Source organism: Dinoponera quadriceps, unplaced genomic scaffold, assembly GCF_001313825.1.
Source record: "Dinoponera quadriceps isolate SergipeBrazil2010 unplaced genomic scaffold, ASM131382v1 scaffold343, whole genome shotgun sequence".
Lineage (NCBI taxonomy): Eukaryota > Metazoa > Arthropoda > Insecta > Hymenoptera > Formicidae > Dinoponera > Dinoponera quadriceps.
The window spans coordinates 505,257-527,496 of NW_014554441.1; the positions used below are offsets into that span (position 1 = coordinate 505,257).

General features: G+C 41.8%; 1 protein-coding gene across 1 annotated transcript; it reads left to right on the plus strand.

Annotated features, from left to right (window-relative positions):
• The first annotated feature begins 102 nt into the window (after nucleotides 1-102).
• Nucleotides 103-22,063, plus strand: LOC106748575 (putative inorganic phosphate cotransporter). Its single transcript, XM_014627242.1, has 8 exons — nucleotides 103-735; nucleotides 15,955-16,247; nucleotides 16,680-16,925; nucleotides 19,228-19,312; nucleotides 19,529-19,746; nucleotides 19,970-20,119; nucleotides 20,818-20,950; nucleotides 21,046-22,063. Exons 1-8 carry the CDS (start codon nucleotides 711-713, stop codon nucleotides 21,489-21,491), a joined length of 1,596 nt encoding a protein of 531 aa, XP_014482728.1. The 5' UTR covers nucleotides 103-710; the 3' UTR covers nucleotides 21,492-22,063.
• The last annotated feature ends 177 nt before the right edge of the window (nucleotides 22,064-22,240 follow it).

The window sequence follows — 22,240 nt, forward strand, 5'->3', positions numbered from 1 at the left end:
GGTTCCGTGACGTGCGCGGCCGTGCCTCTTTTCCCTCTCTATCTTCACGTCACTTCGTCACACGCAGCCTTCGTTACGACACGACAACGGAACGGAACGATACGAAAGCCGGAGAACGACGCAGCCCGCGGAAGGCGTCGGTGTCGCAACGCCGACGCTGTCGACGAGCCTCCGCTTCCTCGCCGGTCCTCATCCACGTCTTCGACGTCGCGTGAGCAACAGCCAGCGCCGCGATTCGCCGCCGCCCGGCGCGACGAGATTTTTGGCAGGCGTTTTGGAGCGCAGTTTGAGCACGGCGAGCGAGCGAGTTGCGACGCTGGCGAGAGAGAAAACAAAGAAAGAGAGGGAGAAAGAAAGAGAGCGCGTTCCTCATCTAGGCGTCAAGTTTCCCCGACCGTTCCTCGGGGCTAACAAGTTGAGAAGTCCACCGTTCGTACGGTTTCACAGCGAGTGCGCGAGGGAGAAGAGACGTCAATACAGACAGAGAAAGAGAGGGAGGGAGGGTGGGAGAGAGAGAGAGAGAGAGAGTCCTGTTGCGGTAAGATAAGAGTGAGGTCGAAGGTGAAACCTCCCAGTGAAAAGAGACGAGAACTGACTCGAGCGCGGAAGAAGGAAAAATTGAGGCGCGCGCGTTCTTATGGTGAGCCCGCGTGGTTTGTGATTGTCACATCGCTTCACACAGGAGCGCGCGCTGAGCGCATACCGACGGGATGGCGTCCAATCGCAGCGTACTAGGTAAGTCGCTGATTGATATGCATTGGGTTGATAGGAGAATTGAAAGGGGTTGAAAGCGGGGCTGCTCGCTGCTCGTCTTGACCTACCACTACGTTACGTTTGAATAAAAAACGATCAATCTGTCATGTGTGCTCGTTTACAAGCGAGTCTTACGAGAGTTCGGGGTCGTTCGGCTCCGATTTGTTGATTTGTAACTTCTTCACGTCTGTATTATTCGCGATTTTGCTCCCGACTCTTTTGCTTTTAGTTGAAATAAATTCTATTGCAACTAAGTAAAATTATTTACATATTAGATATAAATGAGTCACACTCGCCTTAGGCCACGTCTGCTTTAAGCATTTTGCGTTCTATGCGTTTTTTTTTATCAACATTCATTACCTTCCCTCCATTGTTTATTTATGACTCAATGTCGCATGTTCGGTTGAATGCAAAATTTTTCGTAAAAAAACCGCATATCTATGATTTTTGTCCATGAACGACGATAATTTCATGCGAACGTTGCCATGACAATAACAAGTAGACATTTCTTTTTTTTTCATTGTTGGAAATCTATTATTGTCTTCCCGATGACACGATAATTTTTCGAGAAAGCAGACTGCAGTGTCAGTAGGGCTTAAGTGCGCACAATCACGCGTGTGTCGCGCGACGGCAATGAACGCGGTTTCCGCTCGAGCGTTAATGTATTCCTCGTTACGACAATGATTCGTCAAGAAAGAACATAATCCGCTCGGCGGCGACGAGCTCGAAATTAAAGCGCCGCCGTCCATCATGAGAATTGCAACCGGCATTTTATTCACGAAACCGCTTCCGTTTGCATGCTCGCGTCGCTCGCCCACGGATAAGCCCGCTGTTAATTCCAAAATTAGATATCATCTTCTCTAACGACCAAACACTAAAGCGCGATGATGCAAAGATAATTATAAGTCATCGCGACTTATAACCACCGCTGCCGCTATTATCTCCACGAATATATCGACTAATTGACGATTTAAGACATATGAATATATGAGAAGACCGAAAAGCAAAATGGAAAAACATTAAAGCGTTTTGACGACACAGAGAAAAAAGGCAGTTGGTTCGATAAAATTGGTAGTCACTCTCATTAAAAAAATATTTACTTTATTTTTTTATTTAATATTATGTCCATTAAACAAATTACGCGTTGGTGCAACAACTCGTTACAGTAACTGTATGATTTGTTCAATGGATTAAACGTTGTATTTGAAAAAAATGCGTCCTTTTCAAATTTTTAAGCAACATTTCGTTGATTCTACCATTTTTTTCTCAGTAGTTTAACCATTTTAGCGCCACGCAGCGCGATCGCGCTGTTCGCGTACTGTGGTGAAATGCGCCGCGATGTTTGGTCACAATCATCAATTCGCAACGCGCTCGGTTCCAAATTTCGCAAACTTTTGAGTGTTTAGTATAACGTTTCTGATATGACGTGTTTAGTATACGTGTTTAGTATACGTTTCTGATGAAATGAAACGCGAGCGCGCCGAGCGGCATATTTCGACGAAAAAAAAAAGCAGCGCGATCGCGTCGATCGGCGTTACTCGCAGATAAATGGACGAAGCGCTATCGCGCTGCATGGCACGATCCGACACGGATTTTTAAAAACCCCTGGCACTAAAACGGTTAACCAGCCGACTAATAACATGAAACTGAGAATAAAGTACTTAAAAATTTATTCGTAGGAGATATAGGATTTATTTCACAGAAATAAAGCTTATTTCTATGAAATAAACCTTATATCTTATTATAATATATGAGGTCTGTTCAAAAAGTGTCGCGAATTTTGTGTTTTTTCAAAAATTATTTATTTATTCATGAATATCTATTTTGTCTCCTTCAAAGTAATCCCCGTCAGATATTATACACTTGTGCCAACGTTTTTTCCAATCCTCGAAGCACTTCAAAAAATCATTTTTTGTGATCTTGTTCAGCTCCTCCTTCGATGCCGTCTTTATCTCCTCAATCGTAGCGTAGCGTCGTCCTTTCATGTGCCTCTTCAGTTTCGGGAACAAGAAAAAGTCACAGGGGGCCAGGTCTGGGGAATACGGTGGCTGCGGCATCATTAGTGTGTTGTTTTTGGCCAAAAATTCGCGCACAAGCAACGATGTGTGAGCAGGGGCGTTGGTACGAATTTCGCGGCGACCCGTCTCATGCCCAAATCATTAGTAAAAATCGAATGGCACGAGCCAATCGATATGTTTAGGTCCTCAGCAACTTCTCCAACGGTGATTCGACGATTGGCCAATACTATTTTCTTCACTTCATCAATGTTTTCGTCTGTTGTTGACGTGCTCGGGCGTCCGGCACGTTCTTCGTCGTTCACGTCTTCTCGGCCCTCTGAGAACATTTTGTACTACCGATAAACGTTGCTTCGGTCCAAGGTAGCTTCACCATATGCCACAGTCAACATTCGGAATGCGTCCGCGCACTTAATTTTGTTAGATTCTTTGATCCATTTTTTGGAATAGGCAAAAATCGAAGACGAGCCAAAACACGTCCAAGCAAAACAGCTGTCAAAGATAAACTGAATATTCAAAATGGCCGAACTTGTCGGCATAAGTGAGGGACATGAGTACCAACATAACGCCACAAAAAAATCGAAAATCGAATATACGTAACCCGCGGAAATTCCAAATTCGCGATACTTTTTGAACAGACCTCGTAAATTTTTAAATATTTTTTTCTCAATTTACGAACGCTGGATCAATAGGGTGGCGCGCATAACCCGCGATCTCTGAATGAAGTCGCAGCGGGATGCTAGCACGATCTACACGGCGATTGAAGGAAAAAATCAACTCGCGGGCGCCTCTTCGCCTGGGACTTTCGATGCCGCTGGGGTTAACATGTGTCGGCGATGTTGGTTCGCGTCGCGTCGAAGGAAAAAAAGAAAATTACTACTGCTGTGTTGTAACGTACCGCTAATAGTCGCTCATAGTCCACGCGATGCACCAGCCTCTAATCTTCGACCAATGGCAGGCAAATACGCGAACACAACGACGCGCTCGCACGCGCTGCAAATTCCATTCGCGATCGTTAGACTCGCTGCGCACACTTCTTGACCCGAATCGATGCCGGCGATCGTTACGAGGGCGAGTCATCAAACCGCGGCAGAGGAAAGCGGTGCTGCGCTATTTCGAGCCTTTGCAAAACGACAAAACACACCCGACGTAAATAGCTCCACAGTGCGAAACCGTGCAACCGGGTTCTGGGTGAAGGTTGTGATAACTAATCTGTTGCTACCTTTTGCCAAAAGACGCAAAACAGCGTTCGGCTGCGTTTCGGCCGAAAGCTCAAGTCGAAACTTGAATGCTACTTTGACGCTTTTAAAGATAGTTCGTGCCAACTTAGATGGGCTATAAATATCAATGAGAATCTGCTTTAACGATATTGACACTTTTTAATTTCTTTCTTGAACTTTTAATTACGCAGATTTTAATTTTAATGCTACCTTGAACATTTTATTTTGATGCTGAAACATCCAAAACGGTAATTTAAGATATCATCAGCGTCAAAGAGATGTTAATTATTAGAATTGCGATTCAACCTATTAGCATCTACTTGTGTAGAATTAATCCTGACAGTAACATGTTAGATCTACGAGCGTTTTATTTCGTTTATCCTCTCTTCCACATTTTATGCAAGACGCTACATCCTACTTCTATTCCTTTATTATTTAGAAAAAGTTGAATCCATGTGATCACTGCTATTTTCAGTCTGATCCAATAAGATAACTAGTTTCCTAGCGGCAACCAGTTTATACAAAAGACAATAATAAAAGGTTAATAAACTAAAAAATTGATATGATAAATTTAATATTAATATATGTAAGTAACATAAAAATGAAAAAAACTACGATTTTTGCCATTTTTTTTATCTAGGCCTGAGATACTTATGATGTTACTTCAGCGTCAAGATCGCAAATATTATTCTCAGGGTTAATATAGGGCCAACATTTTAACGCAAGAGGCGTGCTCGAAGACGCAGCGATTTCATAGGTAACGCGTCTCGAAGGATCTCGAAAGATCTCAAGGCATTTCGCGAAAAACTTTCCAATTATTACCCACGAGTTATATAGTCAGTAGATTTAAACGCGTCACGCTTAGTGTGTAATTTTTTTCGAATTCGCATGGAGACACGACGAGCGCTGAGTAAACGTTCCGCGAGTATCATTCAGCAAAAAACCACGAATCGATTGCGAGACGGTCGTGCGTTGCGCTCGAGCGCGATTTTTAAATAGCGATCGATGAACGGGGATTTAATCCTCAAATCAACTCGACGAGCTGTATCTCGTGCGCCGCGTCTCGTGTTCGCGACTTTGAAACTCTTCGGTCTACTTGACATCTCGATCGAGCAGCTGAGCCGTTAATTGATCGACGGACGTTTCCGCGAATCCCGATATCGCGGCTTGTTCCTATTTACATCTCACGAGGTAAATTAACATGTTCATTGCCGCCATTCATCCGGGAAACTGTCCGCTACAGACTACTTCATACTTTTTTATGTAATAGTGTGTGAAATAGACTTGCTTTGTTTATGTGTACAGGAGGAAAAATGATCGCCGTCGCAACATGTGTGACGTCGGTCTCTCGTGAGAGATCGATGCGCATCACACGCACGGAAAATAAATCTTAGTTCGTGTAGCTGAATAGGCATCAGGTGAAAATTCGGTAACGAGAAACGAATGTTCTCTGAACATTCAACTATATTAAAATTCGGGTGAGATTACTGAGATCAATTGAGCTGAGTAAAAACCTCCTACACGAATCTTCCCGTTTTTATAGCCGAATTTTCCATATTTGGTCCCTTTCTTTTCAGACAATGGAAAATTCAATTATTGCAGCTGAATAGGAACCACATGAAACAAATTTGGTGACAAAAATGAAAACTCAGAGACAAAGAATTATATCTGTTATCGCGAATGTCTGAGTCGAAACTTTAGCTCTATATGTTAAACCTTTAATTTTACAATATAGTAGGAGCTAAGATAGCAAAATAGATTCAACTTCAATTCTAATAACATAACTCCTACTCTAATGATATCTTAATTTTTTCCCGTTTTCGCTGTTTTAGCGTCAAAACAGGTTGTTGAAGGTAGCATTAAAATTCAATGTGTAAAATTGAAGGTTCACGAAAGAAGTTAGAAAGTGTCAATATCGTCAAAATAGATTTTCATTGGTTTATAGACCATCTAATTGGTTTATAGATCACCGTTCTTATTATTTTATAGGCTGCCTAAATAAGCGCAAACTATCCTTAAGAGCGTCAAAATAGCATCAAAATGTCAACTCGGGTGAGAATATTCATGTGCATATTCAGTTAGATTAAAACTCAGAACAAACTGAGAGCAATTCATGAGCAGAAACCTTCTACAGGAATCTTTCTATTCCTACAACTGAGTTTTCCATCAGGCCTCCATTTTTCTCCCAGGCAATGGAAAATTCAGTTACACCGATTGTTTTTTCCGTTTATTAAAGATCGAGAAACGTTACAAAGTAAGATCAAACGTCACAATAAGATCACAAGATATCATATGTCGTGTGGAGTGAATATTATCATTATTATTGTTGTTAAGTTACACGATCCTCCTGAAGGAGAAGCGAATCGCCTTCACGACCGAGTTAATACCCGGCGATTCGAATCGCCGCGTCAGTTTTCCGGCCGTTAAAACCGTCGTCATTCTATCGAGGTCATCGGCGATACGACCCTACGCCGTCGGCACGACGATCGAGTAAAGGCGGTCGTAAAAATCGTGATTAGCGGCGTCGAGCGCGCGAGCCTCGGGCAAAATTGACCCGGCGAACTAACGCGAAACGATATGCAATCGCCATCACGGCTCTCCCAATATGGTTATCTCCATAGATGACTCGTTATATATTAACAATGATAAATCTTTATCTCTTCATTCTCGTAATTATAGGCACAAGCGATCGCGGGACGGATAAGTCTGCGCGAACTCGTGAAATTACATTGGATCGTCGACGTCGATTTTCAAACGGCGAAAGTCTGTCTTTCTCGATCTTAATAATCAATAATCATCACTTAACAAATCAGTTCGGGCGCAATAATCAGGACGGACTTTGACAGAGTTGGCGAAATGAAAATTCATCCGCGTTATCGCGACGTTACCGCACCGTTGTCGGCGGGCGTCAAAGTCTCGACCGATCTGAAATACCAGAAACTACGCGAAACCGTTATACGTGCGTACCCCCAGCGCAGTTCTTGCGTGCCCCCGGTCAATTGTCACACGATCAGGGAGCGTAATGGTCGTAATAGCGGTTAAGTGGATAGCACGACGTGTGGCGGACCGGGCTTGTTCGCGAGTTGTCGTTTGTTATCGGCCAGATTGGTCTTTTTAAACAGCCACTCCTCTCCTCCGTTCAATTATCCAAATTGTGCACGCTCGCTCGCTCCCTACCATCCCATACGCGGATGACGCGGAAACAGCTGATAACGCGACTCCTAGCTTCACAGAGAGTGGAAGATCAGCGAAGAGGGAGAAGGAATTCACATCGCGACGATAGACGTAAAATTTCAAGAAAGGGTGTGTCGGCAAACATACGTGCACACAGGCCGGCTAGAGCGCGCGAAAATAACGAAGGACGCGTGTAATAGTTCTTAATTGGTTCCGTCGTCGTCAGCGGGGGTCGCAACGGCTTCTCCTCGCACGGGGCGCGAGCAAACGAGCCGCCACGCGATAGTAATCCGTCTGTTGACGGAAACGGAGGTTCCTCGCTTCAAATATTCCAGTCACGCTCTCATCGGATACGTCTCGATCTACAAAAGTCTATCTCGGCAGCGTGTTCTTTTTCTACTGAAACAAGCCGATCGTGCTTTTTTCCTTGACCCAATGTGTTTCTCTTATCTATTCTGCGTCGAAACAATTTCTCTCTCCCTCCCCCTCCCCTCTTCTCTGATAACAACGACGCAAAAATAAATCGATAATGCAGCAATTGGCGATACGGGCACTTACGAATAGGACATACGAAAGACATACGAAAAGGAGGTCAAACGACACCGATAAATTGCCTCTGGAATTGCGATCATGTGTCGCATGAAGAACCTTGACCATAAGAATGCACCTGCAATTCCATGCGATCTTCTTCGCGGTTATGTCAAACTAGCTCGTTAAATCGCGCGATTTCACGTGGAGAACGTTTCGTCGACGCGTGTTTCTAGTCCCGCCGATCGTCCGTGATTTTGTCCGTTTCTCTCTTTCTCTCTCTTTCTTTTGTTGCACGTGACGTTTGCGTAGGTAGCTCGCGAACGGGAAACCTTAACCGTTCGCGGATGATTACGCGCTCTTTTGTCATCGAAGAGCAGCGTGTGTGGGAGAATCTTATGCAACGACGCGCGCAACTTATTTGTTCGCTCGGATTGCGCCTCGCTGTTGCAATAATTAAATGCGTCGGTTAGACTCGGCGCGTTAGTTAGAATAAATTGCGTCAAAGAAGCGCTGACTCGACTTTCCTCGCTCCGCGATGACAATGTGCCCCCGGTGTAATCCGTCTTCGTCGTTTCCGTAGATCGGATTGAAATGGAGCGAAGTTCGCGCGAAGTCAATCGGAGATTACGATCTCCGATTCGTTCATTTATCCGCTCCAAGGTTTGGCTCGAGGTGCTGAATCCATGTTTTCGCCATTCTCGAGAATTACACGGTGACATTCTCACGTGGCTCGTTGGGTATTCAGCCAGCATGTGTGACAAGGCGGTCAAACTCGCGGATGTTAGCGCGTGTAATTTTAATAAAATTCTCTCGGTAGAACGAAGTTAAGGTTGACACACGATTTTTTGCTTGCCAAATATTTTTCAGCCGATTTTTACTGTTTTCTCAATCCCCTTTATTTCCGCTATTTTTTTTTTTTTTTTTTTTTTTAAAACTCCCCCCGTGACCTTAATTTTNCCCGTGACCTTAATTTTACTCACCTTGACTTTGCCCCCCTCTCGACAGAATACGATTAAAATTACATATTAATATTCTCAATACTGAATCTCATTAGTCGGTATATGCTAACTCTATCTTGATTACTTTATCATATTCATTGCAGAAAAATATTGGACAAGTCGAACAATTGGGTTCGACTTTGAGTTATATTTGATTCTATCGCACTCGACGAAAACAAATTAGTCATCAAGTGAGTAATTGCCATCGTTGTTTATGATCTCTTGCCAACGTTCTGGCAGCATTTGCACATGGTCTGAAGGTATACCCGTCGAAGAATTATTGAAAATCGAACTTTTGGACCGAGCCGATAGATCCAACAGGATCCATCATTATACTGAGAAAAAAGTGATAGAACCAACGAAGTTTTGCTTAAACGAACAATATGTTTTCAAGTACAACGTTTAGTCCATTGAACAGATTATACAGTTGCTGTAATGAGTTATCAATTGATTCAACGACTACGACTCGGTTAACAACTATATCTTGGTAGAAATTTCATATATTTTTTCAGTTATTGGACAGTTATATTGACTTTTGCCTAGTAACTGAGAAGTAAAGCTACTTAAGACCCCGATTGAGATGTAACGCTTTTTCTGCAGTTACTGCGCACAAAAGATGCGCAAAATCTAAATCCTTTACTGAACAAAAACAGAACGAGAAATGGACAAGAAACGATTCAATTGATTAGTATTAGACAATAATTGAATGGATGTCTAAGAAAACTGAATATATTTTTACCAGGATATCAACGCAACATGTTGTTGCTCCAACGCATAATTTGTCCGGTGGACAGTATGTTTTTTAACGAGGATGATCGTCGATTTTGTCGATCTAACTGTCTTTATCTTAACGTAGAATACAATTTCTTTCTCCCCTTCTTTCATCTTCTACGATTTTTCCATTACGTCACTAAAACGCAAAGATTCATTTGCATGCACGTGTAACGTATAACGAGGCATCGAGTACTCCGGCGATAACCTCGGGCGCAAACTCGGGCGCGATAAGCAAAATAACATGCGCTTTTCGAATGTCGCAGGTATCGCGTAGTGCAAAACGACCTTATGCTAAACGGACTATTAATATCAAGAACGAAGTGCCGGCCGTTCACGAAGCGAAGCTCGCCGGCATCGTACGAGAGCTACGTGCTTCCGACGTACGTTCGATCCGTTGACGCAACGCTTCGCGAGAGCCCTGGAGCTTTCGATTCTGAATTTGACACACGCGAGCACGTGCCCGGTCGTTTGCGAAACTCGTCGTTGCGCTCGAGAGAAGTGCGCGCGAACTGTGCGACCAACGGCAGAAAATTGGCAGACCTGCCGCGGCGCACGCCATTCTTGAAATAATTCCGGCGATCTGCCAAATGACGACGAAGCTGTCGACCGTCACTTATGGCCGAGACTCCGATGTCCATGCGATAACCGACGCTATTAAAATATTCGCGGAATCGCGAATTAATAATCGCCATTTGATAATTGCGACGCATCCGATTTGATTTCTCTAACGTGTCGACTTGTGAGAAACGTAACAAACGCGAGCGTCGTGTCTTCTTACGAACATGATCGGTGGATTACGCATTGTTCCGAAAGATATGTGCCGAAATTTTACAAGGCAATTTCCTGAAAAATTATCTCGAAATCCGAATACCGAGATAATATCTGGAAATACAATTTTAACGAAATATTGTAATTGTCTCGTATCTGTGTATAGACGGATGCATTAGTATCTCTTCTTCATTTGAATAAAACAAGAGTGTATTCAAATAGGCAGAGGAGAAGATAATCAAGTTAAACATACAAAGTTAAACAATAGTATAGCATTTTGCTATACTAGTATAGTGTTGTGACCTAAGAATGACCTTCTAAGAATGCTGATAATACAATCTCCTTTTCAAGGTTTTCACATCGAAATAATGATTCCCCATATTATTTACCGTAAATAAATAAATAAATAAATAAATAATAAATGAATATAAATTATCATTTGTCAAGAAATCGCTCCCGTTCTTGAATTTCGAGATTGATTTTTCGAGATAATGGATATCCAGCTCACAATCGCGTGAAAATCCCGATAATGAGACGCGCGATAACACCGAGGCTGAGATAAAGTAAGCTCCTTCCGCGTCCAGTTTAACGGCGGCATCCCCGATGACCTCGAAATGAAAGACCTCATCGTGCGTGATAACGACGCGCCGAGATCGATAATGGACCGAAAACACATGTGGTCGCCTGGATCGCGTGTGGTCGCGTTACGTAAAAATTGTTTACGGCACTTGAGACGTGTAACGCCGCTGGGTTGGCATCATACTAGTAGTGCCATGCGTTAGCATCCTGTTTTCAAAAGCGACCTCGCGTCTCGTTCCCAACACTGATTACAGTAGACCGTTGCGGAAATTCAGACAAAATATTTGGTCGGCGTTTCAAACAGCATCAATCAAACGTCATTAGTCGCGCGATACGAGATCGAAGATCTCTCGGGAAATCGAGAAGGACGCGACGTTTTTTACAATTGCCTGCGCTTTTGCCAACTTGCTGTCGTAACTTTTTTCTTTCACGATAATGCGAAACACGTGAATCTTATATTTCACACAGGCCTGTTGTCAAGAATATAAATCTTTAATTTAACGGTAAAAAAAAAAGAAGAAAGAGCAAGATAGATTCTCACACGCGTCACCTACCGTTTTACACGAATCCGAAATAGCGCATCGAGATTAGACTTCTACGACAGCTTTCTCCTTCTCTCTTTCCTCTGAACTGAAATTTGTGGATTGTAATTGTTATTTGAATGTGGCTAAGAAGGTATTCTGCTATGAGGTCAAAAAAATCGATTTTTGTTTTTTTACATATTTTTAATATTTAAAGTCTTAAAAATATGTCCCTAAAATCGTTTGTCAAAATTCGATGTTTTAACGAAGTTATAGACGAAAGAAGTGAGCGGAGAACGCGGAGCGCTCGCTCAGCGCGCTCAAATATTTAAAAAACATGGATATGCATGTCCGTGCAAGTTGTTATCGGCACAAATCAGCTTACATGACCGATACATGTTTTGCATTCTGCTTTGTTCTGCATTAATTTTATTAACGTCAAACAGTGAGTTGTTTATTACTATTATGCATGTTAAACAGAGAGTTTATTGTATGGCTCCGTAATAGCAGATTAGCCGTAAGTTGACAACTTTTTGCTCATTGCTTGTAATTGTTTCACAAAATTTTAAACACTATCTGTAAACGTTCTGTTATCAGTTCGTCGGTATACTCGAATAAAATGTTCTGGAAATAGCGACGTTTGCTCGAAAAATTTTACGTAGTAGCAGTGAACGTCCTGCGAGTAAACCGCATAAATGCAAACATCCGCTAAATCTTGAGGAGATTGAACAGGAAACGTCCTTCGCGAGTACGTCGCGGAAAAATTGGCTGATGTCGATTGGGATAACTCTCGATCCAACTCATAGTTATATCATCATACACTTTTTTCAATGTTTTCATTTTTAAGTGTTACGTTGCAGTGCAAACGTGATGTCAAATTTAAGCGCACGACCGAACGTGGCCTCGGATTCAAACTTGTTATGAATGCCGAGACTCACGACGTACTAAATCATGCCCGTTTATAAATAAATCGTACGAAATAAATAATCGTATCGTTTTTGTAAAGCGCCTTTTAAAAGTGGACTTATATTTGCAAAATTTATTTTGCTCACTGATGGATATGTTTCAAGAATTTTGTAACTTTTCTTATTATGCTATCTTGAACAACATACATGTCGTTGTGAAAACTATTTTTGGATTGGTCCAATCGAAAGCATGTTAGGAAGAAGTTGAGGGAAACACCGCAGCGGGAAGTGAACCACTACATTTGAGTGTTTCCGGTGACGGGTCAAGATCCGGTGGAAGAAGCGCAGTTTTTCATCGTCATTTGGAGTGACGTCGCTTAGTGGTAAATATAATAATGAATTGCTCGATCTTGTTGTGAAGTCGTCGTTTTATGAATCTTGTGCGAATATGAGCGCTAAGAAAGGAATACCAGAATATGACGAGTGAATAATCGCACATAAGCCGGACTGTACTGTGAATCACTCTGGAAAAATGTGAATCACGTTGGCAAAATGGAGGTAGATGCGGTGCAAGAAATGTTTTTACGTTCAGAGAAATTGCTCGGCGTCAAATATACCAATTATATGGAGACACGAAAACATTTAAAGCTCTCCTCGATTTAAATCCCGACGATATTACGGTAAAAAAAATTAGAATATGTAGGTCACGTTCAAAAAAGAATGAGATTTCGGCTTCGTTTGGCGAAAAGAAAGCGAATAAGAGCGTTAGAAGCAAAGGAAGTGGCAAGTTAACGGACAAATTAATAAAGGACTTAACAATATACTACGATTTAGCAATTAAACGGCATTCTGATTGTGTGGAAAAAATGAAGAAGGCTGTATGGGCAACGTTGTTGCATAAAATTTCCACGGACGAAAATCCACAACATCAGAACTGTCCTGAAGAAGCCGAGAATTGGTGCAAGTGGCAGCGCGCAGTAGCAACCGGACAACTGGAACATTTCAAACATGATCCTTAGCTAAACTCTGTAATTCAAAAATAATTCATCCTACTTATGAAGACCTCTCGAACGACGACTTGTTAAAAAGATGTCTAGGGGGCAACACTCAAAATAACAACGAGATCTTCAACACCTGCGTTTGGATGTTGGCTCCAAAGCACGTATACAGCGGGTCCAAAATTATAGAATTAGCGGCTTATTTGGCGGCTGCAGTATTCGAGTATAAGGAGGGATACAGTTCAATTTAAAAATTAATGAACGTCCTTGGTATCGTTGTGGGCCTCCAAAGAAGTTCGCCGAAAACCGTGATAGACGACGTATCAGCGCGACGAACGTCCGAGCGTCAAAATCGAAAGAAAGTAGAATGGCCAAACAACTCAAAGAACAATAATAATAAGAGTTCTTCGAGAAAACACAGAGTTTATTGTATGGCTCCGGAATAGCAGACTAACCGTAAGTTGACAACTTTTTGCTCATTGCTTGTAATTGTTTCACAAAACTTTAAACACGCTTTTCTCGAAATTAATTCTTTCGGCACTGCGTGCAAAGTTTCTCAAAAAATATTCAACCGATTTGCTTGAACCGATGATTTTTCGAAAATAGATTGTTTTTATTGGAAACTGACGATGGAAAATTTGAAAAATATCAATTATTATTATTTTTACGGCTCATTGAACTTGAAAAAATGCGTGAAAAATCGACTTTACATTTCAAAGTGCCGTCATTTTATCAATTTTCAATATTTTTCAAAAATTCCTGTGTCAGTTTCCAGGATATTGTTCTATTTAAAAATTCGTCATTGTCGTTGATTTCAGATATGTAACTTGGAAGAAAACTTGCACGCAGCACGGACCTGTCGCAGAAATGATGCACAATTGAGGCCGATGTTTCACTACTTCTTATAAATAATTTGTTATTGAAAAAATATAACCAAATAGTTTAAGCACTGCTAAATGTTATACAAAAAGTCCTGTTTCAACATTCCTTTCCATTTCTCCTCAAAAAATTCTCAAATACCGACTAGTTTCCGGCTGCTAAAACCAGAATACTCCCTTAAAACATTTGCTTTCGACTGTCACAACTGATTTAATTTTTCATATTATCTTTTTTACCCTTTCTTTTATGTCTATCTCACGGCTTTCAGTTATTGGTAAAGCAATGTGATTGTCACTCAAGTCCCTATCGTTAAGTCTTTCGTTCTTTTGGTTACATTTCTGCTCGCTATATATTAGGTTAGGGAAAAAGAAATCCATTATTTTTTCGGTAGATGGCTGTAGTGATCGATATCTCGTAAAGTATCGATCAAACCATTTCAGATTTATGCTCGTTGGAAAGGTGACATTTCGCACTAAAAAAATTCTTTTGTTGTTTTTTGTTTGGTCCATTCAGTTGTGAGTTACAGGGTGTTAAAAATGGAAGTCAGCGAAGAGAAAATTCGGTACATTTTACAGTTTTTCTTTGATAAAGGCGAAAATGCAAGCCAGGCGGCTGTAATTGTGAATGGTGTTTATGGTGCCGATACTGTAACAGCCAATTACGTGCAATTTTGGTTTCGTCGATTCCGTTCAGGTATTTTTGATGTTAAAGATGCACAGGTAGGCCCGTCGTCGAAAATGTCGATAAAATCGCAGAAATAATCGACCAGCATGTTAGCAGTCGTAGCATCGCCCAGGAGCTAAAGATCGACCACAAAACAGTTTTAAACCATTTGCACAAAGCTGGATTCAAAAAGAAACTCGATGTTTGGGTGCCACACCAATTAACACAAAGAAACATGATGGATCCATCTGCGAAGCCTTGGCCAAACGGAATGAAATCGACCCATTTCTTAAACGGATAGTGACTGGGGATGAGAAATGGGTCGACAACATCGTGCGAAAACGATCGTGGTCAAAACGCGGTGAAGCAGCTCAAACGGTGGCCAAACCAACGGCCAGGAAGGTTCTGCTGTGCATTTGGTGGGACTAGAAAGGAATCATTTATTATGAGTTGCTTCCATATGGCCAAACACTAAATTCGGATCTCTACTGTCAACAACTGGACCGTTTGAAGCTAGCGATTGACCAGAAACGGCCAGAATTGGCCAACAGGAGAGGTGTTGTGTTCCATCAGGAAACTCCGGGAGCTTGGTTGGGAAGTTTTGATGCATCCACCGTATAGTCCGGCACCAAGCGATTACCATGTTTTTCTTGCATTGCAAAACTTCCTTAGTGATAAGAAATTGGCATCAAGAGAAGATTGTGAAAATCGATTACTAGAGTTTTTCGCCAATAGGGATCAAGACTTCTATGAGAGAGGCATTATGAAGCTACCTTTAAAATATTAGTACAGTTATTGTTATATAGTAACAAATTATAAAACAAAACGGTGCATATTTGACCCAAATCGGACAATCCGAAACATGTTAAATAAAGTCTTGAAGTTCACGTAAAAATAATGGATTTCTTTTTCCCCAACCTAATATTATATTTAGCTTATTTATTTATTTATTAGCAAGTGTTAAATCAACTTTTTTAATTTTGTAATCTTGCTATTATGTATGATTTGGATCTTAATAGTTTTGTTAATTGTTCGACTCAAAATGCCTAAAATCTTTTGTATCATTTCTCTAAGATAAGTATGACTCCCAGAAGTAAAATGTATTCTATTTTGCTCCCGTGCATTCCTTTCTGCCTGGATCGCGAGATGAATGATACCGGGAATGCGTTTTCGCAGATCGCTTGTCGTGCAGGCAGGTGCTGAACATCATGGTGATCCTCGGCTTCATGCTGAACTACATGCTGCGCGTGAATCTCACGATAGCGATCGTCTCGATGGTGACGCCGAGCAACAGCAGCAGCCTGTCGTCACATGCCAACGAGTCAGCGTCGGTGGACGAGTGCGGTGCCCAGTTGACGATGACGAGCAACCCGATCGACGACACCAGAGGCCCACCGCAGATCGACGTCGACGCTAATCGAGTCAACGAGGCGAATGGCACCGCGCTCCTATCAGCGTTCCCGCACCGGGTTCGTTGCGACTTGCGTAAAGCCGAACTTGCTGCACGATTGACGATCTCGGCAACCCGCACGCAACTACCGAACGCATTAATCTTCATCTAAACGCACATCCTCATTTCCCCACGACTAACACTTTCGGAAGGGCCGAAATTCATGCTAAATCATGCTGACGAAACGACAGAGAGAGAGAGAGAGAGAGAGAGTTCGTCATTTCGATTCATAGCTATCTCCTGTGTAAGAAAGTTTATTGCGTTAGGAAATGAAGGGTCTTGCTAGAGAACTTTCGAAAGAAGAACGATTCATCAGCAGTGTGTGAGATACGTCGCCTGAGCGGTGTATCCTCCTTCATCTGTCTCATCATCTTCGATGCTTCTCTCTTCATGGCATTTTTTTTGCACGAGACACCTTCAAGTCGCTTTTCACGACTGCGTTTCACTTCAGGAGGAACGAGCTCAGACCAAGTATCCGTGGAATGAGTACGAGGTGAACCTGATTCTCGGCAGCTTCTTCTGGGGTTACATCTGCACGGAGCTACCGGGCGGCCGGCTTGCGGAGGTTATCGGTACTAAAAGGGTCTTCGGCTACAGCATGCTGATATCGAGTTTCATCACCCTGTTGACGCCGTTGGCCGCCACCCTCGGCTATGAGGTGGTCGCAGCGTTGAGAGTCGTGCTGGGATTCATGCTGGTACGTTATTATCTTAAGCAGACTCATACCTTACTATAATTAAAGTATCGCGATCAATACTGGCGATTATCCGCGTCCGCGTTTGGCGAGAGTGATTTAATCCGGGGGACTTGTGAATTTTAGACATCTGAATCTATCGAGCATCTCTCTGCCTCTTTTTTTCTATTTCTACACTGAGAGAAGAGTATCTGATACTTGTAACTGTAATTGCACAGTCGAGAAAACTATTTTTGTAGTAAGTGTTGCCATATTATATCGACGATAAAAATGTTATATTCATTTATATAATAAATTAATAAAGAGAAAGTAGTATTATGTTTTCCCGTTTATATTTTGTACGATAATTTTGTTAACACGTTGACCGCCACGTTGGTCACATATGACCGCAGATTGTTTTGTCTGCGGCGCCATGGTCATCAGTGACTGGAGTGCCTCAAATGTTTATAATTATAAAAAATGAATGAACATCGTCAGCTAACGAATTTTGAACATCATAGCTGATTAAAGAATACTTTGAAATAAAAAGTGCATTATTCAACAATTAAAAATTTTAATTAGAACATTATATATTACAGAAAATAGCTGCGCTATTCTATTTGTAAAACAGAACAAAAGTTTTTTTAGCATACTTATCATATATTTCATTGCAAAATTCTTTACTTACCATATATTTCATTGCAAAATTTTTTAGCATACTTATCATATATTGCATTTAATTTGCTATATTTAACCACTATGTATAATTTTATTTCATAAGTGCATTTGTTTGGAGGAGTAAAAAGATTAATTTTTATCAAGTTTTCTATCTAACGTTGTATTGTATTGAAACATTTCAAGAGTTATTTATTACGTTGCTATGATATTGTTCAAAGTTATGCCATATCGCGCAAGTGTCGTAAATAGTCATAATTAAGTAAATATTTCAAAACAGTGTTATCAAGTGCAATTGAGTGCACCAAGGCGCCACTATGGTCATCCATGACTACCAGTAAGATAAACTTTATGGATAAGGATATGATCTTATATAACCATACTTATTATTATTTTATCATTATATGCTTAGAATAATGAAAATACTTTCGTGGCAACCTGAGCAAAAGATGTGAATTTGGCGTGGCAGTCAACATGTTAATAATTAAAATTAAAAATTGAAAATTTAACCATTATACTCGTCGAAGTGTTGTTCATTGGAATATAAAATCGATTTTCAAAATTATGAAATATTTACTACTTATAACTTTATTTATGAGTGCGAGCGTGGCATAGCAGACAGCGCACTGGTCTACTATGCTATAGCGGTCTCAGGTTCGATCCCGGTAGTAACCAAAATATTTACACTCGTGTCTCCTCTCGGAAGTGGCAACCTACTGAAGAAGTAGTATTTTTGCCATGATGAACGCCCTTTTTAAAAATTTGCCGCTCGGAATCGGCGTTAAACCGGTAGGTCCCATATGCCTATATATAATCAACGTGCGCATCACAGACATATGAGAGAGAGAGAGAGAGGTCACCACCACGCCCGGATACGAGCAATAGGAGAGTAGGAAGAAGAACTTTAATTTGTAGGTAGAATTTTATTTGTAAAAATATCGCGACACTATATAATGAGTCGAAGAGGAACAGGAGTTTATATAATAGTAAACTAACTAATCATACCATTGTTTAACTTTGCATATTCATGCGATAACATGCTCAAGTTTAAGAAGAATGAGGAAATATATATTAAATGCTAAAATGTACCTTGAAAACGTTTGAAAATGCTCGATAATAAAGGTACGTTTAATAAATGCCAGCCATTGTGTATTGGCATATTAATGACATTGCGTAACGACGGGCTACTAAGTAAATTTATAAGCAATCACTAGAATTCATTCGATTACCTCTCCCTTTCTCTTTCTCTCTCTAGTGGATATATCAAGAAGGGGCGATTGTATTTACAGGACCATAATACCACCTTCTCCTCTATATTAAATTTCAAATATCATTAATACCCAGTAAATGCCGAGTATCAGTAACATAACATCGATGGATATGTTAAATTTTATACGCATGTTGCTACATTTATTTTTTCGTCAAAGCAATAGAAAAATATGGCTAGTGCTGCAAATAACTAACTTTCGTTGAGATTATCGTTCTCTTTCTCTCAGTGCATCTATTTTTCTTTTTCCCCATCCGCGTTTATTCGCACTCGATTCCGATCGTACTCGTCGATCGAGCTTCACCACGGATCACGAGACGCGTTCGCGAACGACACATTCATAAGACCGACGATCTCTCAAGATTGATTCATTCCGCAAATCAGGGTGCCACCTGGCCTGCGATCCAGCCAATGACTGCTCGATGGATTCCACCGACGGAGCGTAGCAAGTTCGTCTCTAACATGATGGGTAAATGATCCAATTCACGATTTAATTCGTTTCACGAAACCGGCGATAAAGGATTCCGCGTAAAGCCGACCGTCTTCTTCCCCGCGTCTCCTCCTCCTCTGTCGGAGTCATGAGCCGTGATAGACGCGAAACGGCCGCGGATTTTACGAGGATGGAGGAGCGTGCGCGCGTGGCCAAACGCGTCAAACGCGACCGTAAACGTGCCGTTGCTTGCAGCCTCGTCGCTCGGCGCCGCGATAACCATGCCGATATGCGGCTACCTCATCGCCTCGCTCGGTTGGGAGTCGGTCTTCTACGTGACCGGCGCGATTGGCATTATATGGAGCGTGGCGTGGTTCTTGCTGGTGTTCGACTTGCCGTCGCAGCATCCGCGCATCAGCCACGAGGAGCGGCGTTATATCGAGGACGCCATCGGAGTCACCGCCACCACCAAGGTACTCGGAGAGCAATGATAGAAAGCGTTCATTCCATCTGAGTGCAAGCACGAGAAACATAAATTGCATTGAAATGCGTGAAGAACATGCGATTTTTACTATCGTCGGATTCTAATCGTTGAACTTTGCGATTTGTTCTTATTCGATCGTCTTGGTTGGTCATCTCTTTTCTTTGAGAAACCCGTTGATACTCGTGGTAATAATTCGGTCTTATTGATTACAGCACCTGCCAGTGCCATGGCGTTCCGTCTTCACCTCGGGGCCTGTCTGGGCTATCGTGGTGACGCACGCGTGTAGCGTCTTCGGTTACTTCACCGTGGTCAATCAGCTGCCCACTTATATGAAGTATATCTTGCACTTCAACATCAAAGAGGTACGTGTCGACATGAAACTACTTTGAGATATGCGCTTATCAAATTAACAAACAAATATTTTTCTCTGTGATTAAACTCGAAAATAAACGATTAATGTTTCATTTATTTAAACAAAAAATTGGTCATTTGGTTTACGAAATAATAAAAAAGAAATGGAAAACATGTATAAAAATATTAACCAATTTAAATTTCAATATGGTAAAAACAAATAAGTAGCCCCAATAAAAGAAACTCAAGATGAGAAGGCAAGAGTCAGGCAACGTCTAAAGATTCTAGTTGAGTTGTGAAACATATCAATAGAGATCGGAAAACTCATTAGCCAACGTACAAATCCGGTTAAGTTGGAACAGTCGTAATTTGCATGATGAAACGATCGATATAAAAAGTCGATATAAAAGACATTACTTTAACGGAGTATTCTAGGTAGCGCGTGTAAACCAAAAGCTTGAACAATTTCAAACTTGGACAAACTATCTTATGATTAAGCATATTACATATAAAGAACAAATGGAAAAACATTCGTCTATTCTTCAACGTTAAAAATTTTCGATACATTAGCTCAGAAAATGAGATATTATATTATGTTATTATATATTTTATATTCTGTCGTTATATTACATATTATATATATTGATTTAATGATATTAAATATAAACGTGTTCATATATCACCACTGATTTTTCCGTAATGAATGCAGAACGGCCTGCTGTCTTCGCTGCCATATCTCGGCAAGTATATCTTTGCGGTATCCATGTCCACTCTGGCCGACTACTTGCGCCGCACTAACAAGCTGTCCGTCACGGCGATACGTAAAATTTTCACAGCGTTCGGTGAGCCAAGCTAAGCACAAGCTTTCGCAATGTCTCTCGCACGATCTCAGTTGCAAGATCGAGTTCTTCGGTTGACGCCAACATCTATGTTTCAGCCGTGATGATACCCAGTCTCCTCATGGTGGTCCAAGCGTATTACGGTTGCGATCGCACGGCCTCGGTCGCCATTTTCACCGTTGCTTTGACGATAAACGGCGGCGTGACAGCCGGATATCTCGGCAACGGTCTCGACATCGCGCCCAATTTCTCAGGCACGATATTCGGCATCGCCAACACTTTTAGCTCGTTGGGCGGCTTCCTCAGCAGCTTCATGGTCGGCACCATCACGTACCAGAATCAGACTTACACACAGTGGACCATCGTTTTCTGGACCCTGGCGGCCATGTATTGCATCGGCGCGCTCACCTTCGTGATCTTCGGCACCGGTGAGCTCCAGAAGTGGAACGATCCCGTGGTGAGCGTGACAAAGAACGGCACCGTCGAGGACGGCAACGATTTCGTCGAGTCGCTCCCGCTCAAGAGCAAGAAGACAATTTCGTAGCGGCGCGCGCATGGAAGTGGGCAGAAAAGTGGCGAGGTGAGCGCGGCGACGGCGTGGTCGCTGTCTCGCGTACCTCCGCCGATACATATTCCAGACGGGACAGTATTTGTTTTTATTCTCCGCGACATCCAGCGCGGTCGGTAAACGCTTAAGTAACCCTTCAGCTTGGCGATTGCCCGTCTAGTAGATTCGCGCTTAGAGAATTAAAACGCGTCTTTCACAATGTCGACGGTAATTTATTGTCGTGATTATTTTCCATTTTATACTTAGCATACGCGAGAATACGATGAGAAGAATTATTCCGGCAAGGCCTTGATCTGTTTTTATAATTTTCATTAATACCTTAGGTTCGCTTTCTTGAACTCTGCCAAGTCTAGGGTTGATAGATAGGGTATGACGTGGAAGGATTCAGTGCGTTTTTACTCACTTCTTACCGGTACCGATGTATTGTAATAAGTGCGATTATATACCAAAGAGAAACGAGCGAGCAGAGGCGTTTTAGCTTAGACTAAGCGTTTACACGACATCATCCGTTGATACGAATTTATAAATAAATATACGATTTTTAGCAAGTGTTTGTTACTAATTTTTCGCAAAGAAAATCATAGTTTATAGATGAGAGACCATCACCAGAGAGTTGGATCATTTGCAACCGTTTGTATATTCGGTCACTGATAATTTGCTGAACTCTTATCATCGGTTGCAACATCAGCAACGAGAGATGCATCTCCGGAATGATTGCTGTTATC